Source organism: Simochromis diagramma, unplaced genomic scaffold (genome assembly GCF_900408965.1).
Source record: "Simochromis diagramma unplaced genomic scaffold, fSimDia1.1 OVJJ01000343.1, whole genome shotgun sequence".
NCBI classification, from domain to species: domain Eukaryota; kingdom Metazoa; phylum Chordata; class Actinopteri; order Cichliformes; family Cichlidae; genus Simochromis; species Simochromis diagramma.
In genome coordinates, this window is record NW_024386831.1 from 7834064 (window position 1) to 7856825 (window position 22762).

Below are 22762 nucleotides of genomic sequence, written 5' to 3' on the forward strand. Positions count from 1 at the left end.
AACTTTAATTATAATTCATAATCCAAAGTTTCTCATTTTTTTTCAACAAACTTGAAACCACATGAATTTAAGGTAATTTCGAAAATTTTATTAACAAGCAAACAAAAACTCTGACACTGCATTGCAAAAAAAAAGAAATATATTAAATTCTATAACTGTTAAATTATATATTTTTTACAGAGTACAAGGGGAATGAGAAGGCAAACTTGAAAAGCAAGGCATGCAGATATTTCACTGAGCCCATGGCTTTAACTAAATACAAGCATTTCCAAGAAACTAAAACAAAGGGAAAGCATTCAATATCATAAAACAAACTAAATTCCTAAAAAAAATACAGTAGCAACACGACAGTGTGCCTGTTATGTGTTTATAATGCCCTGAAACGTCAGCTGAGTTCACGTAAATCACGTATTGTAATGGACCAGGAAACCTGGATAATATTACCATCCACACTGACACCATTAGTTTTATTTTATGTCTGTCTCATTGTCTACTACCTTCTATGAAAGTGCCATTATCACTCGTTCATGTAGTTTAATTGCATGCGCGTACAAAGATAAATGTGTTTATTGCAGGTGGCAGGACAGGGAAGTGGGCTTTAAGTCATAAAGATAAATTCAAAAAGTCTGAATTATTTGTTGATTTTAAAGTCATAACTCATGGATTGATAGCTGGCTATTAAAGCATTAAATGTTCAGGTACATAACAATTGAACAGTTCTGATTTCATGTAATATTAATAACAGACTGAGATGTTTGGAGTTGGTTTAGCACTATGATCCAGGCTGTTAAAAAACAAACTAACCAAGCAAAACTTTTGACAAAACGTTGTTTTCATTCCACCGTCTTCGTGCACAGGATTGCAATGGCATTACTATTTTAATAATAATGAGCATAAGAAGACATATAATAAAAACATGGATGAGTTTATGATGGGAAAGCCCCAGTTTTTGTTCCTGGGCCTCCCTCCTCAGTCTCCTCCTCTGAGTAAGAGTTGTAGTTTCCCATTTCTCCTCCTGAATGCCTCGTGAACCCAACAGAGCCAAAGGAACTTTCTCTCAGCTCTTTTATCTGCTCTTTCTCATCCTCGTGTTCCCCTGCTATCTCCTCCTCATCCTCTAGGCTCAAGGTGCGAGAGCCACCGTGACGTTTGATACTCTTCAAATCCATCCTGCTTCTTTCTCTGTCCGCGAGGCTGCTTGGAGTTACTTGTTCCCTAGTTTTGCGACTTCTCTTCCACTTCATCCGCCTGTTCTGGAACCAGATCTTAACCTGGAAAATGGCAGGAATCATCACAGTTTGGACTATTTAGTAATGTAGCTGGCTGAACTGAGAATAAATGAAGTTGGTATATGAAATGCTGACAAGAATGTAGTAAAAATGAAACACCAGGGAGCTGTTAATGTTACACACAAAAAATAGCCATTGTTGGCTTATATGGTCATTCACTAACTTTGTCAGCGTCTAACCTGAGTCTCTGTTAGCATGAGCGAGGTGGCCACTTCAAACCGTTTAGGCCTGGATAGGTACTTGTTGAGCTTGAACTGGTTTTCCAGTTCCAGCAGCTGCTGACTGGTGAAAGCTGTTCTGGGCCTCCGACACTTCCCCAACAAACCTGTCTGAGATGGTGCTGAGGAGAAACCAGACAAATTATTTATGACATATCAATGATATTAATTTGTCTCTGCAAGTGGAAATATTTCACTTGTTATGACTGGTAGGCCTGTAAGGAAGCAAATCATATGGCGGCCTACACAAAGGTAATCTATAAATGGGATTAAGGAGGAAAGGAAATATTACAAAATCCCAAATCCTGGTTTCTCATTGCTGCCACGGCCGACCTGTGTCACAGTGTTTCTGTCAGTTAACAGTTATTGCTTTGATGGAGGGTCATGATAACAGGATTGCTGCAGAGGAGTAATAAACCATCACAGGGGTCCATTACCTTAATGAAAACACTATAAGTGTGATCAGTTGACTGAGTGGTAGGTCTGTATCAGGTGTTACCTTTACCATAAACAGCGCATGTTATTTGTATGACATAAATCGTCCTCAAACTACAGCTTCTCAATGTCAAAGCACTTTCAGTACGAACACACAGGTAATAGTGATCTTTACAATAAACGACCTCAGAGAAAAACACATGCAGCTGTGCACCAAACAATCAATAACTAAAGAAAAAATATAGAATCAATTTATGAAGTGCTTTATTGTTCTACATAAATTAACACACTGGCCAAATACGTGATCAACAAAGAAACACTGCAACTATTAAATTATTATTTAAATGTTAATACCAAGCAGAAGAATGTTATAACACGTTTTATTAAATATTCAAAAACTTTGATCCAAAAATTAAGATGTTGAAAAATTCTTACCATGTACGAAAATAACAATGATAAAGTTTATAGGCGAGAAAAATGCACATCTGTGGAAACAAACACGCAAACTCACCGTTATACTCTCTGAGTCTGGGCATCATTATCCCGGCTCTGATCCAAGGCTCCAGTGGGAGCGTCCCGGTGACCCCCTTCAGCTGCTCCGGATACGGATGGACCAGCTGCGTGAAGCCGGGGTACATGAAGGCGGTGTGCTGGCCTCCGAGGGCCGCCACGGGATACACAGAGCTCGGGTGCATTCCGATGAGACCCACCTGATGCAGGGCAGGGAATCCCGACTGGGACAGGTTGAAGAGATGAGACTTGGAGAGGACTTCAGACTGCGCCGGAGACGAGTTTGAGGAGTTTGGATGAGGGGAGGAGGGCGTCTCTGAGCCGCCGGTCGACAGCGGGCTGTGTCCGGGGCTCCTGCCGTGATACAGCCCGGGGGACGCACTGTCCGTGTCCGTCCTCTGGTCCACGTCGTGCGCCAGCAGCGCATCAATTCGAAAGTTTTTGGATTTCTCCATGTTGGCTGTCATTCTGACTCGAGATGTGTCCTCTGAACAGTTGATGTTATTTCGTGTGAAGCGTTTTTGTTGTTTTTAAAACCCGAACCTAAACTTCAATAATGAAATAAACTCTTCTGATGAACTTTGATGTTTCTCTAAGGTCTTGATACACGGGTTAAGCTTGTCATTCCCACTCACGGAAGAAATGCCTTTTTTCTGACCCACTGCACGAACTCTGCGTGTAAAAAACACTTCACCGCTCCGACAGTGAGCGCAAAAATTACTCGAACCCAAGCGCACGACAAAGTCTGCTTTGTTGTGATTGGCCAGAGCTCTGCAGAAGCACAGGGGCAGGAACTCACAAACTCTTCTGGTGTTAATTGATCTCGTCCTTCTTATGCATACAACTAGGTCACAGAAATGGCTTCCTGTAAGCCCCTGTTAGAACCATTTACGCTTCAATAAATCTCAAAGAAAGCAGAAAAGATTAACCTGTGTAGGAGAACTTTGTAAAAAGGAAAAGAAAGATTAATAATGTGAACTTCTTCTTCCTTAAATGTCTGCGTGCTCTATCTTTAACCCTGTTTCAGGTGAAGTCGAGGTGTAGTTTTCTCACACAACCTCTTACACACTCATTATATTACACATCCAACATGTGTGAGGTGCAAACACTCTTGACGACTATATTGCCTTAATTGCTGTAATCTTACTTAGAGTTATGACAAAAATTAATCATTTTACAGCTAACTCTTGATTAAACTTTATAGCCTGCTAAGGTTGACAGAAACCCAACTGTTCTTATCAGCAGCCGCTTCCATGATTATCGTCATCACCACACTACAGAGCACATAAAAGGGCAGTAAACTGAGAGAAAGCAAACTTTTCTTTGTTTTCCCCTCCTGTAGATTAGAACCACACCGGCAAAGTAGACACAGGTGACAAAAAACACGTAGTAGTTGGCATTTATTCTTCAATTATACACAGGGTGCATGCAACCAAGATTTGGAAAGGGAAGACAGAGATGTGCAGACAAGCAGCTGTATCTGTTCTTCTTCGTCTATTGCATGCAGTAGTATATTTTATATATTAATGTGCACAAAAGAGGACGGCATGTAAGTAGTTATAGTTTTCCAGGAGATCTTCCCTTCAACCTAAACTGATTCCTACGTGTCGCAGACAAACAGACAGACAATATCTAGAGGCTGAAACTGAGCAATTAAGCGTCGCTTAAAGGGTTCAGCCTTCATCTATATAGACTATTTTCCACAGTCACCAGGTGTGATTTCCTGCTGGACTTTACAGGATTGATAAGAGACAGTCATTGACCTGGGAAAACAAACTGTTCTCATGTCCAAGACAAATACACCAACACCTGCTGAACTGAGCACACAGCATTTAAGAGAAACAGCCTACGTGTTTAAAGTAAAAGGTGCATGTGTGTGCTGGAACGTTACATATACATATATATATTTGAGTAAATTATCAGCCGCCTCCTTTGACTGGAAGAGCTGTGCGTATAGCAGGAGTTGATGTTGTGTAATTACCATAACTTACATCACTGATCAAATATTAAAGCATGGGCGCAGCAAGGTGTCTTATCCATGGCTAATGCACCCATCAGCGTGCTGCACAAAACTGTGTGCATGAACAGGAAGAGTCCACAAAGCAGCGTACATGTTCATCATATATTCTATAACATTTATTATGTATCCTGCTTTAACAAGAGCAAGCAATTTGATTGCAAATTCTTGGGTATTTGTTATAAAGTAAATGCTTTATGTTATAGCATGGGCGACTCGTTCTCGGTGTCTTTGATGGTCAGATACATCACTGTGATGTTGGACAGATCCAAAGCTGTAAAAACCGACTGTAAAATAATTACCACCCTGTGATCTCTTCTCCGGGCATTAGATAAGGCAGAGCGAGGATATAGCTCACCATTAAATACAGTCTGTCTAACATTTCTTGATGGCCAAGCATAAATATCATAACCTTTGAGATAAGGTTCTGTAGGCTGATGACATTGATATTTAAAATTTAACACCAAATAGAAACAGCGTGTTTGGTAATATATTAGAATTGTGATTTATGGTCATTAGACTGCCATTTTAATCATCCTTTAAAAAGTCTTTGTTTTCATATAACATCTGTGCATAGATGGTTTCTGTTCATTGCACAGCAGAGATGGCCTGTTATAAGATATCGTTCTACATCTGCTTTTGTTAAACGGAGACATTATTCATCAACCACATTCACTCATCTTCAGCTATAACAGCGGAAATCAGGAGTGAGGGTTTTAAGTGGGCTGCAAACTTTTTGTCGTTGTTCAGTTTTCAGATACGTGTTGTTAGAAGACATGACTGAAATTTAAGAGTTAACACAGGACGTCGGTTCAGGGGGGAGAAGAGTTTTTAAGGTGAAAGGCTGTGATGTAGGCTTTTGGGTTGTCTTCATTACATTTAAGGAGGAATGTGTTCTCTCCTGGCAAAAAAGTTGTCCTTCTTGGTCCAATTTAACACAAAAGAAACTGAAGGAAAGAAGCAGAGCAGATGTTTATTCTTTCAGAAGGATGGCTGCTCTTCCATTCATGTTAAAATCCTTGATTTAAGTTAAATGATTTACAATTTAATGCATTTTATTTAACCTCCCTTTCTCGTTGTCTTTCTATCATGCACACACACACACACACACACACACACACACACACACACACACACACACACACACACACACACACACACACACACACACACTGGTCTGACAAGAGCAACAATGCAGATCACAGAGTTATAATGGATAAGAGCAAGCCACAGAATAGAAAAACAAGCCAGCCCATCGCTCCCCTCTACCCTCAGCTGTAAAAGAAGCATTTATGTCGCCTCTTTTCATACACAAATGTAAAGAAGGTGGGCGATTCTGTCAGACCTCTATAGTTAAATGGCAAAAAGGTTACCCCATTCTTGAAGTGCTTAGGCAGAGCCGATTTTATTTCACTTATTTTATGCCAAGAACCTGTTTGTTAAACGGGGTCTAGTGCAGCAGTGAACCTCTAATAGAATTTGTGCAATTTAAAAAAATAATAATTTCCACCCACATTTGGCTACAATGTGGGTGGAAATTATGCACATCATCTCGTGACTCTCATGACTTTGCAAAGGACAGACTCTGTGCAGGCTTCTGTGGGTATTTTCCAATAGTTGACACTAATGATTGCTGCAAGGTAGCGCCTGAGAGTTCAGCAGCATGTTCCCATCATCAACACCACGCAACCAAGGAAAGATACGGGCGTCAGACAGGGATTAACACGCCACGCATTTTAGTAAAGTAAGACATGACCGTGTATCCCAGGAGACTTTGGGTTGAGAAGAAAATTCCCCCAAATTCCCAACAGATAGAATATAATAAAGCCTGTTGTTCCCCAGCTGTCTGCGTCCTATTGTGGAATCTAGTCCAAAATCTGCTTTTGGATTCTATTGTATCTTTTGTCGTACCCTCGTTTTGCTCCGATTGGCCTAATGGACCGCAGGGGAATGGAACACTTCCTAGTTGAGCAGCGGTGGGTGTTCGGGGTTGCAAGGTTCAACATTGTTCAAAATGAGTTGATTAATGACAGCCTTCAAAACTCAGACCGAGAGATAATGAGGAGGACAAGAGGGAGGGATGGAGGAGGAGGAGAGGAAAAGGAGGCGAGGCGGAGAGCTGAGATTGGATGATTATTACTTAGCACAGTTAAGGGTGAGATGACAGTACAATGACAATGAGGCTTCAGGGTAGAAGTGGAGGGAGAGAGGAGGCACATAGCTAATTACTCCTAAACAGAGGTCTGTGAATGATAGGAGGAGACAGACACACGTAGAGCTGGTTAGCACACAAAGACAGGGGCAGTGACTGGGCCGCAAAGGAGTGGCTGGAGAGAGTAGTTAAACATCTGTTGCTCTGTGGGACACCCAGTCTGCTCCTCAGAGCGAGGATCTCAAAGCGCTCATCGCACACATGTTCCTCAGCACGACAATGTGAAGCCTGTGCTAACCACTCTTATACAAAACTGCTATTTTTGCACCAGTGCTGTCAGTATTTGTTCACATAAAGCATTAAGGGAACACCAGAATCATTATAAATCATGCTTTAGGGAACATGAACTTCCAGTTCCTGAGATATTTTAGCCATAAACATAGTGACAGATCATCACAGACATAAAAGTAAACTTTTATCGAATCACAATAGCAATCTCCTCTTTTATATGTTTGCTTGAATATGACATGAACAGACATCTGCTCTTCTTGTCCGCTCTTACCTGCATTTTTCTATAACTAATAATCGTTCTTTCCACAGCTGAGACAGTTCAATTAGCCTTGTGATCCACAGACACTCCCACCAATCCATGTTTGTGGCATTTAATCAGTGGCATGCGTGTGTGTGTGTGTTAGGGTGAGTGGTAGGTTAAGAAGGAAACACATAATTCTTTGTAGTAACCTTGTGTGACACTGTCACATCAGCTTTATTTTGTTCCCCTTCTCCTCTGGTTGCTTTAGTACCTGACACGCTGAGATGAAACATGCCTTTATTGTTGAGTGAGGCAGATTAAATAAAAAAGACCAGAGGGAGAAGCTTGTAACTCTGGGAATGAGTTTAGGTTGCAGATTTAGAATATTGCATCGCTGGCTGCTGTGGGGGTGTTGCATTCTTATCAAAGCGCATCCTGAAGTGACCTACATGATGATATATGGGCTGAAAACCATCTGAATAAATGAAGAAACGCTGGAATCTCAGCCTGTTTCATACTGAAGACACGGAGCAACCTTCATGTTTTTCTATCGCTTTTATTTTGCAAATATTCTGCACACATCCTCCTCTTAATTTAAACCATGGGCTTTAAATGTCTAAATATAAACTCCACAAGGTAGGGAAATATGAATTTCAGTGTAAAATGATTATTTCATTTATTAATGAGGGAAAAAACAGTTGTCCAAACCTACCTGACCCTGCGTGGAAAAAGTAACTGTCCCATAGACCTAAAAACTGTTACTACTACTCTTAACTAATTTAAGATCCTGCCAATCTGATTTAAGCCACTCCACAGCAATCGCAGACCATCACTCTACCGAGTATTTTCAATCATGCAGTTCTTTAGATGTTGTTTTGGGGTCTTCTGGATGGGTCACTGATGCACTTTTGGAGTAATTGGGATTGTCTGGCCACGCGGGGAAGTGTCACCATCGTTTAAAGTTTCCTCCATGTGTGGATAACGGCTCTCACCGTGGTTCACTGCAGTCCCAAAACCTTAGAAAAGGATTCTTAGCCTTTCCAGACTGATACATGTCAGCGACATGCCTCCAAATTAATTTCTGTCACTACATGCCAGATACATGAGTGCTCTGAGTTTAAACAGCATTAAACAGTATTTTTATAAGCAACTCTTCATCATTGTCTTCTTTGCTCATGATTATTCCATGATGCTCTCGGCATATTTTTCCAAACTCATTCAGTAACAGCTCCACATACATAATGCCAAATGTCTGGCTCTAAAGACACTCGGGAGTATTTAGGAAAATAATGAGATCTGTGCCCCCATCACTTCATTTTATTGATGTTATTTTAGTTTTATCGTGTACTTTAGCTAAACACTCAGTTTATAGCAATGAGACAATGAACAATGATGTGACTGAATCTGCTCAAAAAACATTAATTTAATATACGACCTCTTTACTGAAAGGTGCGATTAAAAATGGCAGCCAGTTCTGGTTTAATAGCAGATGACGCCTGGTTGTCGTGCAGGAATCTCCAGCCTGGGACGGGTTAAAGGATGAAGTTGTGTTTCAGAAGGTTTCCAAGCGTTAAAAAGAGAAAAACCTTTGGTTTAACTGGTCATTTAGGACTGACGGGCTTAGAGGAGGGGCTGCCACTGCTTGATGCATGTTGTGCCACGCTGAGGAAGAGGTCTCATTTTCCTCACTGATCCTTTTGCTTATGTGTTATGTCTTCTGTCATTATTGTTCCCCCCAACCTTCTGCTCCTCACTTTGTCTTCTTTTTCCACACTTTTTGCCAATTTCTGTTCATCTAATGGCAGTCTGAACAAATGCGTTAGTTACAGTAATATGCAATTTAAAAAGCAAGCGTTAAAATCATCAGTACCATTGGGGGCCATAATGTCTTGATTAAGAGTCATTATCCTTCCAATTTTGCTCTAAACAGCTTCTAAGCACCAATCAGGAAACTCAATTTTAACTGCCTTTTCACCCTCCACGAGACAGTTTATACTATGAAGAGCAAATATTTCATCGTAGTCCTTGAAGCAGCCTGGGGCCTTTTTGAAATTTAAGGAAAATGTCACAGAATCAACCTGATGTAGTAACCGGACACAGTAAGCTGCTGGGAAGATGGATAGCTGCCAAAACTGTGCTCTACTGCACTAAAATGTATAAATTCACAGCCTTTGCATGTTACAAATAATTTATATTCACTGAGGCAGATACACTCACATACATGCCTGCTAGTTTCTGAGCTACCTGTCGTCCTGCCTAATGTCTGTAAATGAGCACCTAACGATGTGTGTGAAGCTATTTGCTTATCTATATCATTGTCGCAGCTGCTTGTGTTCACACGCAATCTATGTGAAGATCATTAAAAGACACAGATGCACACACAAACACGCCAACTTTTGCTTGCACAGGGAACAGGATGTGTTATCACTTGCATGAACTTGTAATGCAATGCAAGCGACTCTGTGTGGCAGAAAGTGAGCTCAAGCCCTTTCTCATGCTAAGCTAATGGAGAAGTTATAAGGATATTAAGATTGGTTGGTCAGTCTAGCACTTACATTTTGAAACTATTATTAGCTGGATTGCAGCTGGATTTGTGGTACATTCACATTCACTGCATATCCATCTGGTCTGTAAGTCTGACATCATCAGTCGTTTCAGGGTCCAAACTCCGCTTCAGGTCCCAAAGTCAAACGAACACTGTGGCATCATTGAGAGTCACAAACGGTCTAAATTCTTTCATCTGTAATAATGATCAGCGTTGCTGCTTTACCAGGTAAACAATAAAGTTTAACATCCATGAAAACAGACTTTATGAAGTTTAACTGAGTTAGAAGTTAGCAGGAAGTTAGCTCGCTAGCTTGATATAGCATGATACCTAAACATGATATAGCATGTTCTGACTGAGAGATTTCTGAAAAATTCAAACGTACAGCTCTGCTATCACTTCCAACATAAATGAAGACAGAAAACTAAACAGCAGTGGCGTTTGTAGGGTTATTGAAGTTGGGCTAGCTGGTATATGATGATGTGCTACGTGATCGCTAGCGACACAGCTATGTTAGCATAGCATAAACAGTGAAGCTGGAGGATGAACACTAACTTTTTTCCACTCGATAAAAGTTAACGAGAGGGTTCCCGATGGTTAGGCACAAATGCAATCGCATGGCAGGATGCTGTAAACTTCAGTCAGGAGAACAACTGAGATAATCCATCCACAATACGAGGTTAGTCATTAATATACTGCTGCATGGGCTGGGCTGTAGTTACATCGTAAGGGTTTAAAAACTGAGCTTTAAAATGAACAGTGGTAATAAAAACCCAGACAGGCCGACAGTGATCACTGACTGTTTTTAGGGGCTTGTTCAGATTAAATAGAACAAGATACAAAACATGTTAAAAACACAACAGCCTTGTAGTTTGGAGCAGGAAGCAGGGTTTATCACATCATCATTTAACAACTGGATAGTGTCCGGAGAATTCTACCTTTGATTTTGGGCCACTAGCAGACTGTGAGAATCATTACTTTTCCAATGAAATGAAGTATCTCTACAATATAAATACATTATTTTATGTTAACTTCCCATGTATCACAATTGTTTAAGTCAATTATGACTGATAGGCTGTAGTTCCCAGAGGAAAAAATTCACAAACATTGGCAGGTTAGCCTAGTTATCATTAGCATTTTAGCATGGTGCAGATACAACACAGTTTTAGTTAAAAGCCATGAATATTTGAATAAAGTCAAACTTTTATAAAACTGACACTTTAACTTAGTGGCTGCATTCAGCACATAAATGTGTCATTTTATAATCTGAAAGAAATGATTGCTACTCGCGCAGATACCCACAGATGGTGGAGCAGAAGTTAGTTTCCACCCCCGGATCCATTCTTGTCTATAATGGCTACAAATTGATGAAGCCATTGAGTGTGCTGGTGACTCAAGGGTGAGTGGGGACAGAGTCTCCACCACCCAGTAGCACTCATTAATCAGATCTGGTCCATCCCCGGTCCCTCCCTTCAGACTGCCTGACACGCTGCCAGAGGCAGTAATGTGATACTTTGTGTCTGTCCCTGTCGGTGGGTGTCCGTCCTCGTCTGCCTTTAGCACAACCTCATTTTCTTGTTACTGGGTCTCTACTTCCTGTTCATGCCACCATCAGCCCCTGCAAAGTAAGTTCATCATACATTGAATTATTCTTTATATTGATGGTTATATGGACGTTATATTGATGGTTATAAAAAGAAAAAGAAGAACATCAGTAAATGAACTCCAAAACTAGCTATCGGACTTAAGGTAAGGAGAAATGACTTTCCCCTGTCTGTTTCTGGTCTTCAGGGCTGCTTTTATTTAAATCACAGTATCGATTTATGCCAAAATAAATCACCAAGCTGGCGACCAATATGTTGACATCTACATCCTAAACTCAATAATGAAATCAGCCTTGACGCGTTGACAACTCAATAGTGTCAATATGGTTAACCAACTTCACACACAGGCTAATTTACGCCCACTGCCTTGAAAAAACAAAAACCCCACAACCAAACAAAATCATAACAATCGTTTAATGGGAAAAACAAACATTTCAATGATGACATTTCTGAAAATTGTTATCATACAAGGTGCTAATCTAATCGTGTTTGATATTATGTCTTTGATGCTATCCTAATTGAGTTACAGCCAGAAGGTCACAATATGACGACAGCTCGTGGTCCTGCGATACAGAACGAGGATTATTTATGACGATTTCATCTCCGATGATATGCTACATTAAATTAATGGATCAAAAAAAAAAAAGGTTGGAAGAAGGAGGAATGGAGGAGGGGTGTTGCATATTGAACTTAGAAATTATTTGGATCAACTTTGATCTTATTGGCACTTGGCAGCAGTAAATTTAAGACCTGGTAATTGTTCCAGGAGCATAAAAATGGCTGCCTGGTTGATTTGAGTCTGCTTGGTCGTTCTTGCAGTCACTGTTCGTAGATCTGAAGGAGTAGTCCACTGTTTCTCATGGGGAAGCTGGTTAAGCATCCCAGTATGAAAATCTTGTTCAAGGAATGCAAAATGACATATTTTAATTTGTACCGTAGTTGTTATTGTTTGGTGATGTCTCACAGTAGAACCTTTGAAAACATCCTAAAATAACTGAATACATAATTGGCTTTATGACGATATTATATGTGAAATATGACTATAAGCGTTTAAATGATGGATAAAGTAGGATGTTAAATAAAGGTAAGTATAAAGTACAGAGTCACAAATCACATCACATATTACGAGTCCTTCTATAATTATTTTACTTACACTGTCTTTGACTTCCCATGACATTTAACTAATTCCAGTGTTTACATTTTATATTTATATTCAAGAAACTACAAGAGATGGCTGCATGGATAAATGGCTGCATGATGAGGTTATTTCCACCTTTGAAATACTACCTTTATAGTGGGACCTTAGTAAACGGGTTGAATAATAAAATAACAATATACATTTAATTTTACATTTTCCATGTATGGAAGGAGAACCGGCCATGCAGGAAACCCTTCACAAAGAAAAATTGATGGCGCTCATTAAACTATGACCTGCATGTTTTATCTGCCTGTAGCTAATAATCTGTGTTTGTGTCATTAATTCATGTAATAATAATAATAATAATAATAAATAAATAAACAGTGAGACAAGTCTCAGTCATAAGATCCTAAGTCTTATATTTTAAGCTAAACCTTTTTGAATACGTTTGGTGCCTCAGCCTAATCAAACATAGAAAATAAAAGCAAAAACAATCAAAGGATAATTATTTGTTCTTTAAAAAAAGCATTACACACACCATCTATGAATCATTCACTAATCAGTAAGCATTATTAGTTATGATTTTACTGCTGTGTAACTATTAACTGAAGGTTCATTATCAATTCTCTATTTATTAATTATGGTCATTATGTCGTGTTGCGAGTTACCTCATGTATGGGGTCCACCTTAAATGACATGGTCACTTCAAAAAGTCTCGAAGATTCAAAAACTTTCTTTGCTTTCAACTTGTAAATGTTAAATCTGTAGAAACCAGTGAGAGATCTACAAGAGAGGTTAGCTTTGGCTTCAGTCGGTGGCTTTGACTGCCCCCTAGTGTCTTTACCAAACAGCTGCACAGCTCCAGTTGGAGGCAGAGATGTTTCAGCTGTCAGTGCCAGACTGAGAAGAAGCTGTGAACAAACCAAGCTGATATATTTAAGAGTCAGCTCTCTACACGTGAAAGAAATCTGTGCCACAAATGCAACAGAAAAGAGGACAAGGCATCATCAGCGCCGTCAACATTGTTCAAGGCTCCCGTTTATCTCGACTGCTGCCAGGTGAGCTCTATCTTAGCATCAGGACTCAGACCATGTTTTAGACGCTTTCTCCTCATGCAGTGCAATGAGTGGTTATTCTGTATGAGAGAGCAACACATCTCAGACCAGCACCAGACAAGAAGGACTTCTCCCACAGGACGGGATGTGTGTGTGAGACGAGTATGTACCTTTAAACACATCTGATCATGAGGTGGTTACACTCTTAGCACACTTAGCAAGCATGCAGTGTTGCACACAAAAAGCAGAATGATGCTGCAGCAAGAACCTGTGCAGGAGTGAGTCAGGTTTATAACACATTACACTTGCATTTTTTATTTAATGCCAGCAGCATTGCAGCTGCCACTGCAGCTCTTTTTAAGCATGATGTGCCATGTAGATCCCAATGTCAGCATCTTATTTACCCGCTTCCCAGTCAGTGCACAGCATATGACAATGAAGGGTTAACTGGATGAAAACTGAGATTTGTATTTGATGAATGTAAGCAACATAATAAAACCTTTTCCAACTGCTTATCCAATCAGTGCTGGGAATGTGGTGTACGTCTACCCTTAATCAAATGATGCGAGTCTAATGACTCATGGACCTTTAGCATATTGCCAAGAAACAAAAAACAGGACGTCAGTTTTTGTGTCTGCACAGGTTTATAATACAGTAGACTTAATTGTGTTATTTACTGCCAGCAGCATTAGAGCTGCCACTGGATCCCTGCCACCGCGATCAGACATCAGGTTTGCTAATGAGTCCTGCACAGTTTGCATCATTAAAGGTGGATAAAGTAAAGTTATTTAAGTATTTCTCTCCTTTCAGTGAGCAAAACCGAAGCGTTACTCTGTTGATTACAGAGAAGTCTGTGAGGACATCAGCATTTTTTCATAAAAACTTACAAATAAAATCAGACATTCGAATTTATGTTATTATGGATTCATGAATCAGTGAAAATCTATAACTCACCATTCATTTTCTGCCTGCACGTCACAGCTTTCATGGTTATGTCACTTTAGAACCACAGGATGTCGCTAGAGACTATCATCTCTCAACTGGCATAATTTGCTCGTACACACCGATTGCCCCAATATGGTTCCCACCAGTGAACAATTTTGCCTTTATATCAAAATAACGAAGGAGGGTCCCACATTTCCCCACCTGTGCACCGTTTCTGACAAAAACAGCGAACGTCCAGAATCCACCGGAGGAACCGGTCAGACCTGCTCAGTGTTCAACAGCTTCAGGTTCTGCAGGAGACGGGATCGTGCACTGGCCAATTCCTCCGAGATCTCACTCAGGGTTGAATATTCAGTGGGAGGCTGGGACTCCGCCTTCGTTTCCCAGCCTGCAGAGTGGTGGGAACCGGGTACTAGGCAGCCCAAAATGGTATGCTATTTTTACCACTGTGTTCAATCTGAGGGCTGCTCTCTAGAGACCTGTTGCCGGCAGTTCTCCCAAAGCCGCGGAATTTAACCCTAGGACAGCTCTCCCCAGATGTGATGGAAAACATCTGGCCAGCTGCTTGACTACAAGGCTTGGCCGTCCAGCCTCAGTGCTACTAACCCCCCCTAAACACTCGTATACCAAGATAAAGCCCCGTTGATACTGATGATAAACAGCAACCAAGGCCCTTTAAAGGAATGTGAGACTTAATAGTGTGATGTACGGATGACTGAAAGCTGCCTGCACGTGGTACGTTATATATAAAAAAGCCTTTTTTGATTTGAAGTATTAACCATATACTGGTTTCGATAATAAAGGCAAGTATCTTTGAAAATAACTGGATACAGAAATAATGCAAAGAGTGTCCCAGAATAACATTTATTAATTACTGACTTTTATTTAATTTAAAAAAAGATTACTTGTAAATGTTACATTGAGTTCTACTGAAGCATTTCCATGATCTGTCTCTTAGCACAGGTTAACATTAGGCACACAATAATGCAGACATCATTTTGCATTTCTAGCAACTGTTCAAATACAAAACAGCGATTCAGAGAGAGAGAGAGAGTGGGGAGGAAGAACCCTAAAACTGCACTGAAAGCAGCGTAGCCAGGAAAATACATCAAAACTGGAATTCAGCCCATCTGTTCCCACGTGAGGGTCAACGGCTGATTTCTCAGGTCCCTGTGTCGTGCGTTACATTAAAGAAAACACAAAATCAATTTCCATGTACAGACCACGATACCCTGGATTGCAAAAGCCATCAAGAGCTACTTTATGTCATTCCCTCGCACATTCACCGAAAGTACAAAACGCCCCACCAGAAAAATCAGACAAATAGTCAACGTGCCTGAAAATATAGAGCTCTCGCTTCTTGACACGCGAATGTTCCCCGTGTATAAATGACTGAATACCAGATTTTTTTTTTAAATAAGACGTCTATAAAGTTGTAAAAAACCCAAATTTGCCCATTCTTTGATTCATCAAGGATCTGTAGTCACTTAATATTTGGCCTTTCCTAAAAAAAACAAAAAACACATTAGGAGCGAGTGGGCGGAGCACAACACCGACTCAAACTTCAGTGGCAGAAACAGCAATTTTACAAATACAGCAATTAAAATAAAGATACTAAACTGCCCTTTGTCCGAGTCGGGGCCACGGCCTTCAAAGCTTATGTACAGCTTATGGCACAGGAAGGGCAACTGCTATGGGTCCTCACTGCTGTTTTACCAGAGAGGGAATAATTGAGACAAAACGTTTTACTTATTGCACGAAAAATATTCAGTTCAAGGGTTTGCGTCACAGAAAGCTTTGGATGAGGGGAATGAATCCTTTGTCCTTTGGTCGGGCATCTTTCTGTTTTGGTCAGTCCCACATGATGCTCAGGGGGCTTCTTTTAATTTATATATGGAAATCTGTGATATGAGTGCAGGAAGTCTCTACAGAACAAAGCCTGAGAATCAATGCACACTGCAGTGTGTTGAGAAATGGCAATTTATCACATGTGCAGCCTCATCAAAACATACAGTGGCACTGCAGGTCAACGCTGCCCGTTCGGAAAGGTTTTTGACCCTTTGAATAGCTCGACATGAACGGGAACAACGTTTGTGTTTGTACGCCGACACGTGACAAGTCACAGGACCTGTTCAATGGCACATAGAATGGATACGAACGGGGTTTTACAATAAATCAAGCACATTACATTTGACTTTGCAGCTGTCCGCCTTTTTTCTGAGAAAGAAAATATAGAAAATAATACAACATACAATCAAATACGTTTTCAGGTCATCCTCTTTTTGTTATGCGGAGGTGAAAGCAAGTGCAGTATTCACGTTCATCAGAGAACAAAATCCGACAGGCTGACCCCAAAAGACCTCGGGGTCATCTCAAATTTGAAGCCATCTTTTTAAAGCTAAAGCTGCTCAAACGCAGACGAGTCGAGATCTGTGGAGCTCGTCACAAACGTCTCTAATTTACCGTACAGGCAGAACAATCATTGTCAACGTCACCATTGGTATACAGAAGTCTGTTGTGCACTAACAAGATTTGCACCAGCGTCAACTCTTCGCGCCAGGTTCACAAAACACCAGTGAAACATTTTAATAATTTTCTGTGGCATGCAACCCAGATTAGGGCTTTCTATGCCAAACAAACAATGTGGTTACATCTGTACCTGTGCCTTAGAAACTTTGTTAAGAACAAAAAGCCAAATAACTGCACATTTTTGGGCTCAGAGGGGAAACTGGTGTGACGGCTTTTGAGTCCAGAGTTTTGGGGGAGGGTGATGGTTTGATGTTTAGTCGCCGCCAGACCGAGCGCTCAACGACAGCAGTGGAGACTTCACTATGGCGATGTGGGTACCGACACCTCCAGCAGGCGGTTGTTCTTGCGCTTGCAGGACACGCTGTTGCCGTTCTTCGGGCTGCTCTGGATGAACTTCACGCATACTTTGTCCTGCTTAAACTGCACCAGGAACCTGCCACACAGAAAACATCGGCAACGTCACAAAACATCGACGGCGCCGAAGAAATATCACCTTTCTCAGTGCGACTGCTCTTACTCATCCGAGATGTCAACTTTAAGTTTCTCCCGGTCTGCGGCGGTCGCCCCGATGCGATGGAGCTTGGTGATGATTTCAATAAGGTGCTCACTGCTGAGCAAGAAATCTCCTTTGACAGCTGAAGCCGAACCCTGCAGTAGAAGAAAGTCACATATTAAGATCTTTTAATAAACTTTGGTGTCTCGTCTGGCCTTACAGTAATCGTCCGTCACTTGGAGACATTTTTATTCGCTTCCCGCCGAGCTAAATGAGAAGCTCACTGCCTGAATGACTTTGGCTTCAACGAGCCAGAGCACAGCGGCTTCATAATTCTACTCAACTACACAATCGTGTCTCTTCTCACCTCTTTGAGTTTGAGAGCAAAGAAGCCGTCTTTCTGCGTGCTGACCGACACGCTAGTGACGTCTGGCAGAGGAATGCTGGCCTTCACCTGGCCCGTTTTCTGGTCAGCCAGGACAAAGTTCTTCTTGGTCAGCAGGAAGATCCGTGGCGTTCCCTGCAAACGTGCAAGCTAACATTTTAGCCCTCTATCATTCCCCCTCTACATGTTTTCTTTCAATGCATTTTTAAATGCTTGTGAGCTCCAAGCTCTGAGCTACAACATAGCAGACCTGTCCAGAAATGTCTGATGTCTGCTGGAAGAAAAACGCTGTCAGTTGTTATGATGTCAAAAAACATCAGCTCACCGTGTAAATGTTGAAATATACATCAAAACAACAAACGGCGGCTCTGCTTCACTGTGGAAAATTGCAGAAAATCTCTAAACACACAAGGTCGCTGTGTAATCACACTTCCTGTTTTAGGTTTTCCAGTTTGCATACAAACTAAATGGACTTATAAATACTGTGGTGTGTGCGCGTTTTCTGACCTTGCCATTCGCCCTGTTAATCTTGTTGACCACGTCGGCCAGCAGGACCTTCTCGTCCACAGCACTGTTGAGTTTCTGATATTTGGGGTTCTTGCTGATCTCCAGGTAATCTCCTTTGAAAGGCTGACTCACACTGACACACAATACAGGAAAACAAGACTCCACTTTACCTTGATCATGTGACTAGACGTTGCTTTTATCTTGCTATAAAATAAAATAAAGGGCACTTGATGGCAGTGATGTTCAGCTACCTGCTTGGGTAGAGAGCCTTTTTATCCTTGAAGATCTCACTTGCTTCCAGCTTCTCCTCATACACTGCCTTCTTCTCCTCGGTGAACTGGTCCCTGTATTTCTTGCACTAAACAAGAGACAAATTCATTCAGTTACATTCTGATGTATATGCAGTTATTATAAACATGGTTCTTTAATGTGGCTGAATGTGGTCGGTTTTTGTGACCGACCCTCCAGTGATGGAAGATTTTCCGGAGCTCGGTGTGGACTCCATCCAGGAAGCCGTACGGCCTGGCCGGCCACTTTCTGTCTATGGGGGACATGGAAGGCATGCTGCTCTTCAAGCCCAGGAAGTATTTCTGTATCTGGACACACAGACAAGAAAATCATCTTTGGTTTCTTAATATCATGTTAAACTTGAACATTAAAAACGAAAAGTCCAACTTACAATTCGCTGGATGGTAAAGTCGTAGATCTTTTTGCCGGCATTTGCCCTGAAGAACTTCCTGTACTCTCTGCGGACCTATAACGGCACCAGAAGATCAGATGAAATCAATGAACTCAGTCGGTTCTTAATTCTTATCTGTGTGTGTATTTGGAAAGAGAAGGAGGCACACCGACAGCAGGATGACAGTGCAACACAAACAGCACACTGAAAAAAACATCTGACGTTTGGTTAGTGACGAACAACTGCAGTCTGCTGGACGTTGACATTTACTTTACTTGAAAGGATGTGATGGTTACAACAAGCAGTCTGACCATAAGTCTACAAACTGAGGTGGAAATGGGTGCACTGTGATGCACGAGGTGATGACAAATAAAAAAAACAATATTAGGACTGCAATAAATGGTGTATGGACAAGTTTACTTCAACAACCAGCAACAGGGACAAGGACACACACCTAGAGAGAAACTCTGCTGGATAGAAAAAAGTGCTCGTTCATGGGTTAGTGTGACAGATGCAGAGAAAAGAAGATACGAGTCAGACGCCGCTGCGTGACATCTGCAACATTAAAAGCCTCAAAGGAGGAAAGAAAGGTCCAATCCTCAATCATCCATTTAAAATGGATTTTTCTTAACTACTTGTCTTATATACGTTGCATTAAAACAAATTACAAAATGCAAGAAGTGTCACGAGGACAGCGCCTGGATAATGACAGAGAAGATCCCTGAGGAGGATGAGGAAAGTCAGGGGTGTCGAGTAGGTGGCAGACTTGTTGATGGCTGCGCCGTGGGGCTGGGAGGTACCTTGAGTCCCTGCCAGTAGGCCCAAATCAAAGCGACAGCGTGCTTACGCCTGGCCTCTTCCTTCAGTCTCCTGAGCTCCCTGCGAGCCTGTTCGGGGGTGGGAGGGAAGAGACAGAGAGTAGGAACAAATGAAGCAGGAGAAGATGAGAGGGAGAGGAGGTAGACACCGTTTTGCCTGAGGTCAGCAACATCAAATGCGCACACACACTGCACACAAGCACAGTGTGATCACCGAGAGACTGTAAAATTACAGCTCTGCTTCTCCAGCCTCCAGAAACCAATATGGAAGTGTGGGTCATGGGAGCATTTATCTGGGGAACTTCTGGAAGGCAAACAGAGCTGGTGCTTTGACAACTTTGAGTGCAAAAGGAGAAAAGAAAAAGTCACATCTCAGGCGGTCAGAGGATCCAAACTCATCCTTCTAAAAAACAGCACAGCAATGCAAAAACTACACATGCACCAGCTACACAGGAAGTCATGCAGAGGCAGCAGGCAGCATGCGGTGTGAAGCATGGACCTCGGAGGAAGAAGCTGAAAACAATGCCAGGATAGGACACATCAGTCCCTGATGTGATGTACGGAGACTGGACGCCTACGTTTCACTGACTAGTACTCACAGTGGAAAAATGACAGCACTGCAAAGGCAGGTTCAGATGAAAATAACCATTCTGGTCACATGGGTGAGACTGCTGTGCTTTAGCAGCCAGCAGTCCGCCTCTGAGAGACTCCATAATAAGATGTCTTACATACAACTTAAGTGTTTGGAAAGAGTCGAGCAGATGGACACGTTATGGACGAGGTGGGAGTGGGATTGATGGAGGGCGGCAAGTCAGAGTCACGGCAAATCAAGTCAACAGGCTTCCCAAATACCTTGGTGCCCTGCCAGCCAGCCCAAATGACCGATACGGCATGTTTATTCCTCGCCTCCTCCTTCAGCTGACGCAGCTCTCTCCGGGCCTAATGAGAAGCGGTGGCAGTTGTGGGTGAAGTTAATTTCAGTGGCAATCAAAACACAATTGTCCGAAAACAAGGGACAGCAGAGGCGACACAGCAGGGGCAAAAAGGCGGATAAACAAAGACGAACAACAAGAAAACGTGCGAACGAGGAGACTCTCCCCACAATGAGGCTGTGTGTGGTCAGCTTTAAAAGAATATTGTATGAAATGCTGCAAAATAAAGTCCAGCAAGAAAGTTCAATTATCTCCCGCGTCAAAGGTGCAAACTAACAAAGAGCCAGAACCACAGCTTAGATTTAAGACACTAAAGTCTTAATGCTTTGAGCCTGGCTGTAATTTAGTCTAATAACAACCTCCAAGAATATTCAATATAACAGAGATTGTTACATTCTGACAGGATAATGGTTTCCTGCATGCCAGCAGAATCAGGCTGAGCTTTAAGAGCTTCCTGCTGCACATCATCACATCGATTAATAAGAAGCTTCTTGACTTTAACCAGAGTAAAAACCACAATCATAATCAGATGTGTGGCAACATGTACATTTCTTACTTCCAGCATATGTTTGCAGCATATGCTGGAAGTAATTTTAGATCGCAGCAGAGGTGTGGCACACTGGACAGAAAGTGTAAAACACCTGAGCCGCACGTCGCAGCCACGATCGGCACCGTTTACGACGCCGGATTAAGCGTGTTAGTTGGGGAAGTCGAGATAATCCCACATTTAAGAGCCACACAACAGAAAACGGGAAGAAATGAACAGTCGGGCTCGTTAATCTGGCCGAGGTTCATTCAGCAGGGCTGCTACTCTATCAGGCAGTTTCGTGGTGAGAATAGCATAGGATGGGACAAGACGTGATGAACAGGGATGGCAGCTGGGACAGCAACACACTATCGCTGGGTGGAAATACCTTGGTTCCCTGCCAGTAAGCCCAAATTACTGTCACAGCGTGTTTATTCCGCACTTCTTGTTTCAGACGTCTCAGCTCCAGCCGTGCCTGGTGGATGTGGTGGGCGTTAGGTAAGACAAGTTAAAGATGTGAAGAGGAGAAAAAAAAAATCGAGACGGGAAAGTTGAAAAAGGAGCAAGGGAGAAAAAAATAAGTGGGAGCTGTGTGATCAGCACAAGAAGCAGGATTAAAGGAAAACAGCAGCAATAACATTAAAGGACAGGTTTGTTAAAGAACAGCCGTCTTGCAATACTGTGGAGCCTTTAGGCAAGAACACAGCGAACAATAAAAAACCAAAGAGTTTGAAGCGTTCAGGAGCAGGCTTCTCCTGCAGAAGCCATCAAGGTACAGCAAACACCTCGCTCTTTGATATCCGTACCTGGGTGCCGTGCCAGAACGCTGCGATGGTGGTCACTGCCTCCTCGCATCTCTTCTGATGTTTCAGCTCTCGCAGAAGTTTGCGGGCCTGGTGGAAACATGCAGACACTTTCATTTTCTTCCACACGACAGCTGCTACACTTTTTTCAATGAACAGAGTGATTTCAAAGACAGATGCACACCTGCCAGCCTCTGGTGTACGACTGAACCATGGTGGTAGCACTCTTGATGTTCCGGTACTTCTTTTGTTGCTGTGAGATGGAAAAGTGTCATTATGCATCGGTGAGTATGGTTTTTAATCCGCTTTGTATTTTGGTGTAATTAAAGGGTCTCACAGCGTAGCGGCGGTACCAAGCTGCCACCACTATCTGGCTCTTCTTCATCAACAGGAAGTGCGTGCGGCACTTCCAGCCTCTGTAGATCTTCTGAATGAGTGTGGCAAGGTCCTGGAGACACTGCTTTCTCTTCTCCTCCAAGAAAAAGAGCTGCAGGAAGAGGAGAAAATTAAGAGCTCCAGACAAGAGCACCTGGGAAACTGTGTGAACGCTGGATGTTATCAACATCATCAAATTATCTGCAGGAAGGTAAAATGTCAGGGAAAGTCAGTTTACATTGAGGGGGAAAAGGTTATGAGTTGGACTTTTTAGG

General features: G+C 42.0%; 2 protein-coding genes across 7 annotated transcripts in view; both read right to left on the reverse strand.

Annotated features, from left to right (window-relative positions):
• Positions 1 to 13: 13 nt before the first annotated feature.
• On the reverse strand, positions 14 to 3898 carry LOC120731042 (motor neuron and pancreas homeobox protein 1-like). The gene is made up of 3 exons (XM_040027774.1): positions 2454 to 3898; positions 1469 to 1629; positions 14 to 1271 (listed from the first exon to the last, which is right to left on the reverse strand). The coding sequence occupies exons 1-3, from the start codon at positions 2917 to 2919 to the stop codon at positions 927 to 929; spliced, it is 972 nt and encodes a 323-aa protein (XP_039883708.1). The 5' UTR covers positions 2920 to 3898; the 3' UTR covers positions 14 to 926.
• An 11400-nt stretch (positions 3899 to 15298) lies between these two features.
• myo1b (myosin IB) overlaps positions 15299 to 22762 on the reverse strand; it is a 51149-nt gene continuing 43685 nt past the window's right edge. For 2 of the 6 annotated variants that reach the window (XM_040027775.1, XM_040027779.1), the window contains 13 exons: positions 22450 to 22599; positions 22297 to 22365; positions 22116 to 22202; positions 21698 to 21784; positions 20704 to 20790; positions 19834 to 19920; positions 19034 to 19108; positions 18816 to 18950; positions 18606 to 18712; positions 18355 to 18487; positions 17830 to 17982; positions 17487 to 17617; positions 15299 to 17402 (listed from right to left, as the gene is read on the reverse strand). In XM_040027775.1, the coding sequence (XP_039883709.1) occupies positions 17270 to 17402; positions 17487 to 17617; positions 17830 to 17982; positions 18355 to 18487; positions 18606 to 18712; positions 18816 to 18950; positions 19034 to 19108; positions 19834 to 19920; positions 20704 to 20790; positions 21698 to 21784; positions 22116 to 22202; positions 22297 to 22365; positions 22450 to 22599 (1434 nt within the window). In that variant the 3' untranslated portion in view covers positions 15299 to 17269. The remainder of the gene's footprint in view (positions 17403 to 17486; positions 17618 to 17829; positions 17983 to 18354; positions 18488 to 18605; positions 18713 to 18815; positions 18951 to 19033; positions 19109 to 19833; positions 19921 to 20703; positions 20791 to 21697; positions 21785 to 22115; positions 22203 to 22296; positions 22366 to 22449; positions 22600 to 22762) is intronic. The other 4 variants (XM_040027780.1, XM_040027776.1, XM_040027781.1 and 1 more) reach the window with 2 other exon arrangements.

Bases quoted from the DNA above. Each gene is read 5' to 3' on its own strand.
- LOC120731042 (XM_040027774.1), bottom strand. From the start codon at position 2,919: ATGACAGCCAACATGGAGAAATCCAAAAACTTTCGAATTGATGCGCTG. The intron at 1,630-2,453 runs GTGAGTTTGCGT...GTTTCTCCTCAG, and splicing joins CAGACTCAGAGAGTATAACG to CACCATCTCAGACAGGTTTG. The intron at 1,272-1,468 runs GTTAGACGCTGA...GCCATTTTCCAG, and splicing joins TCATGCTAACAGAGACTCAG to GTTAAGATCTGGTTCCAGAA.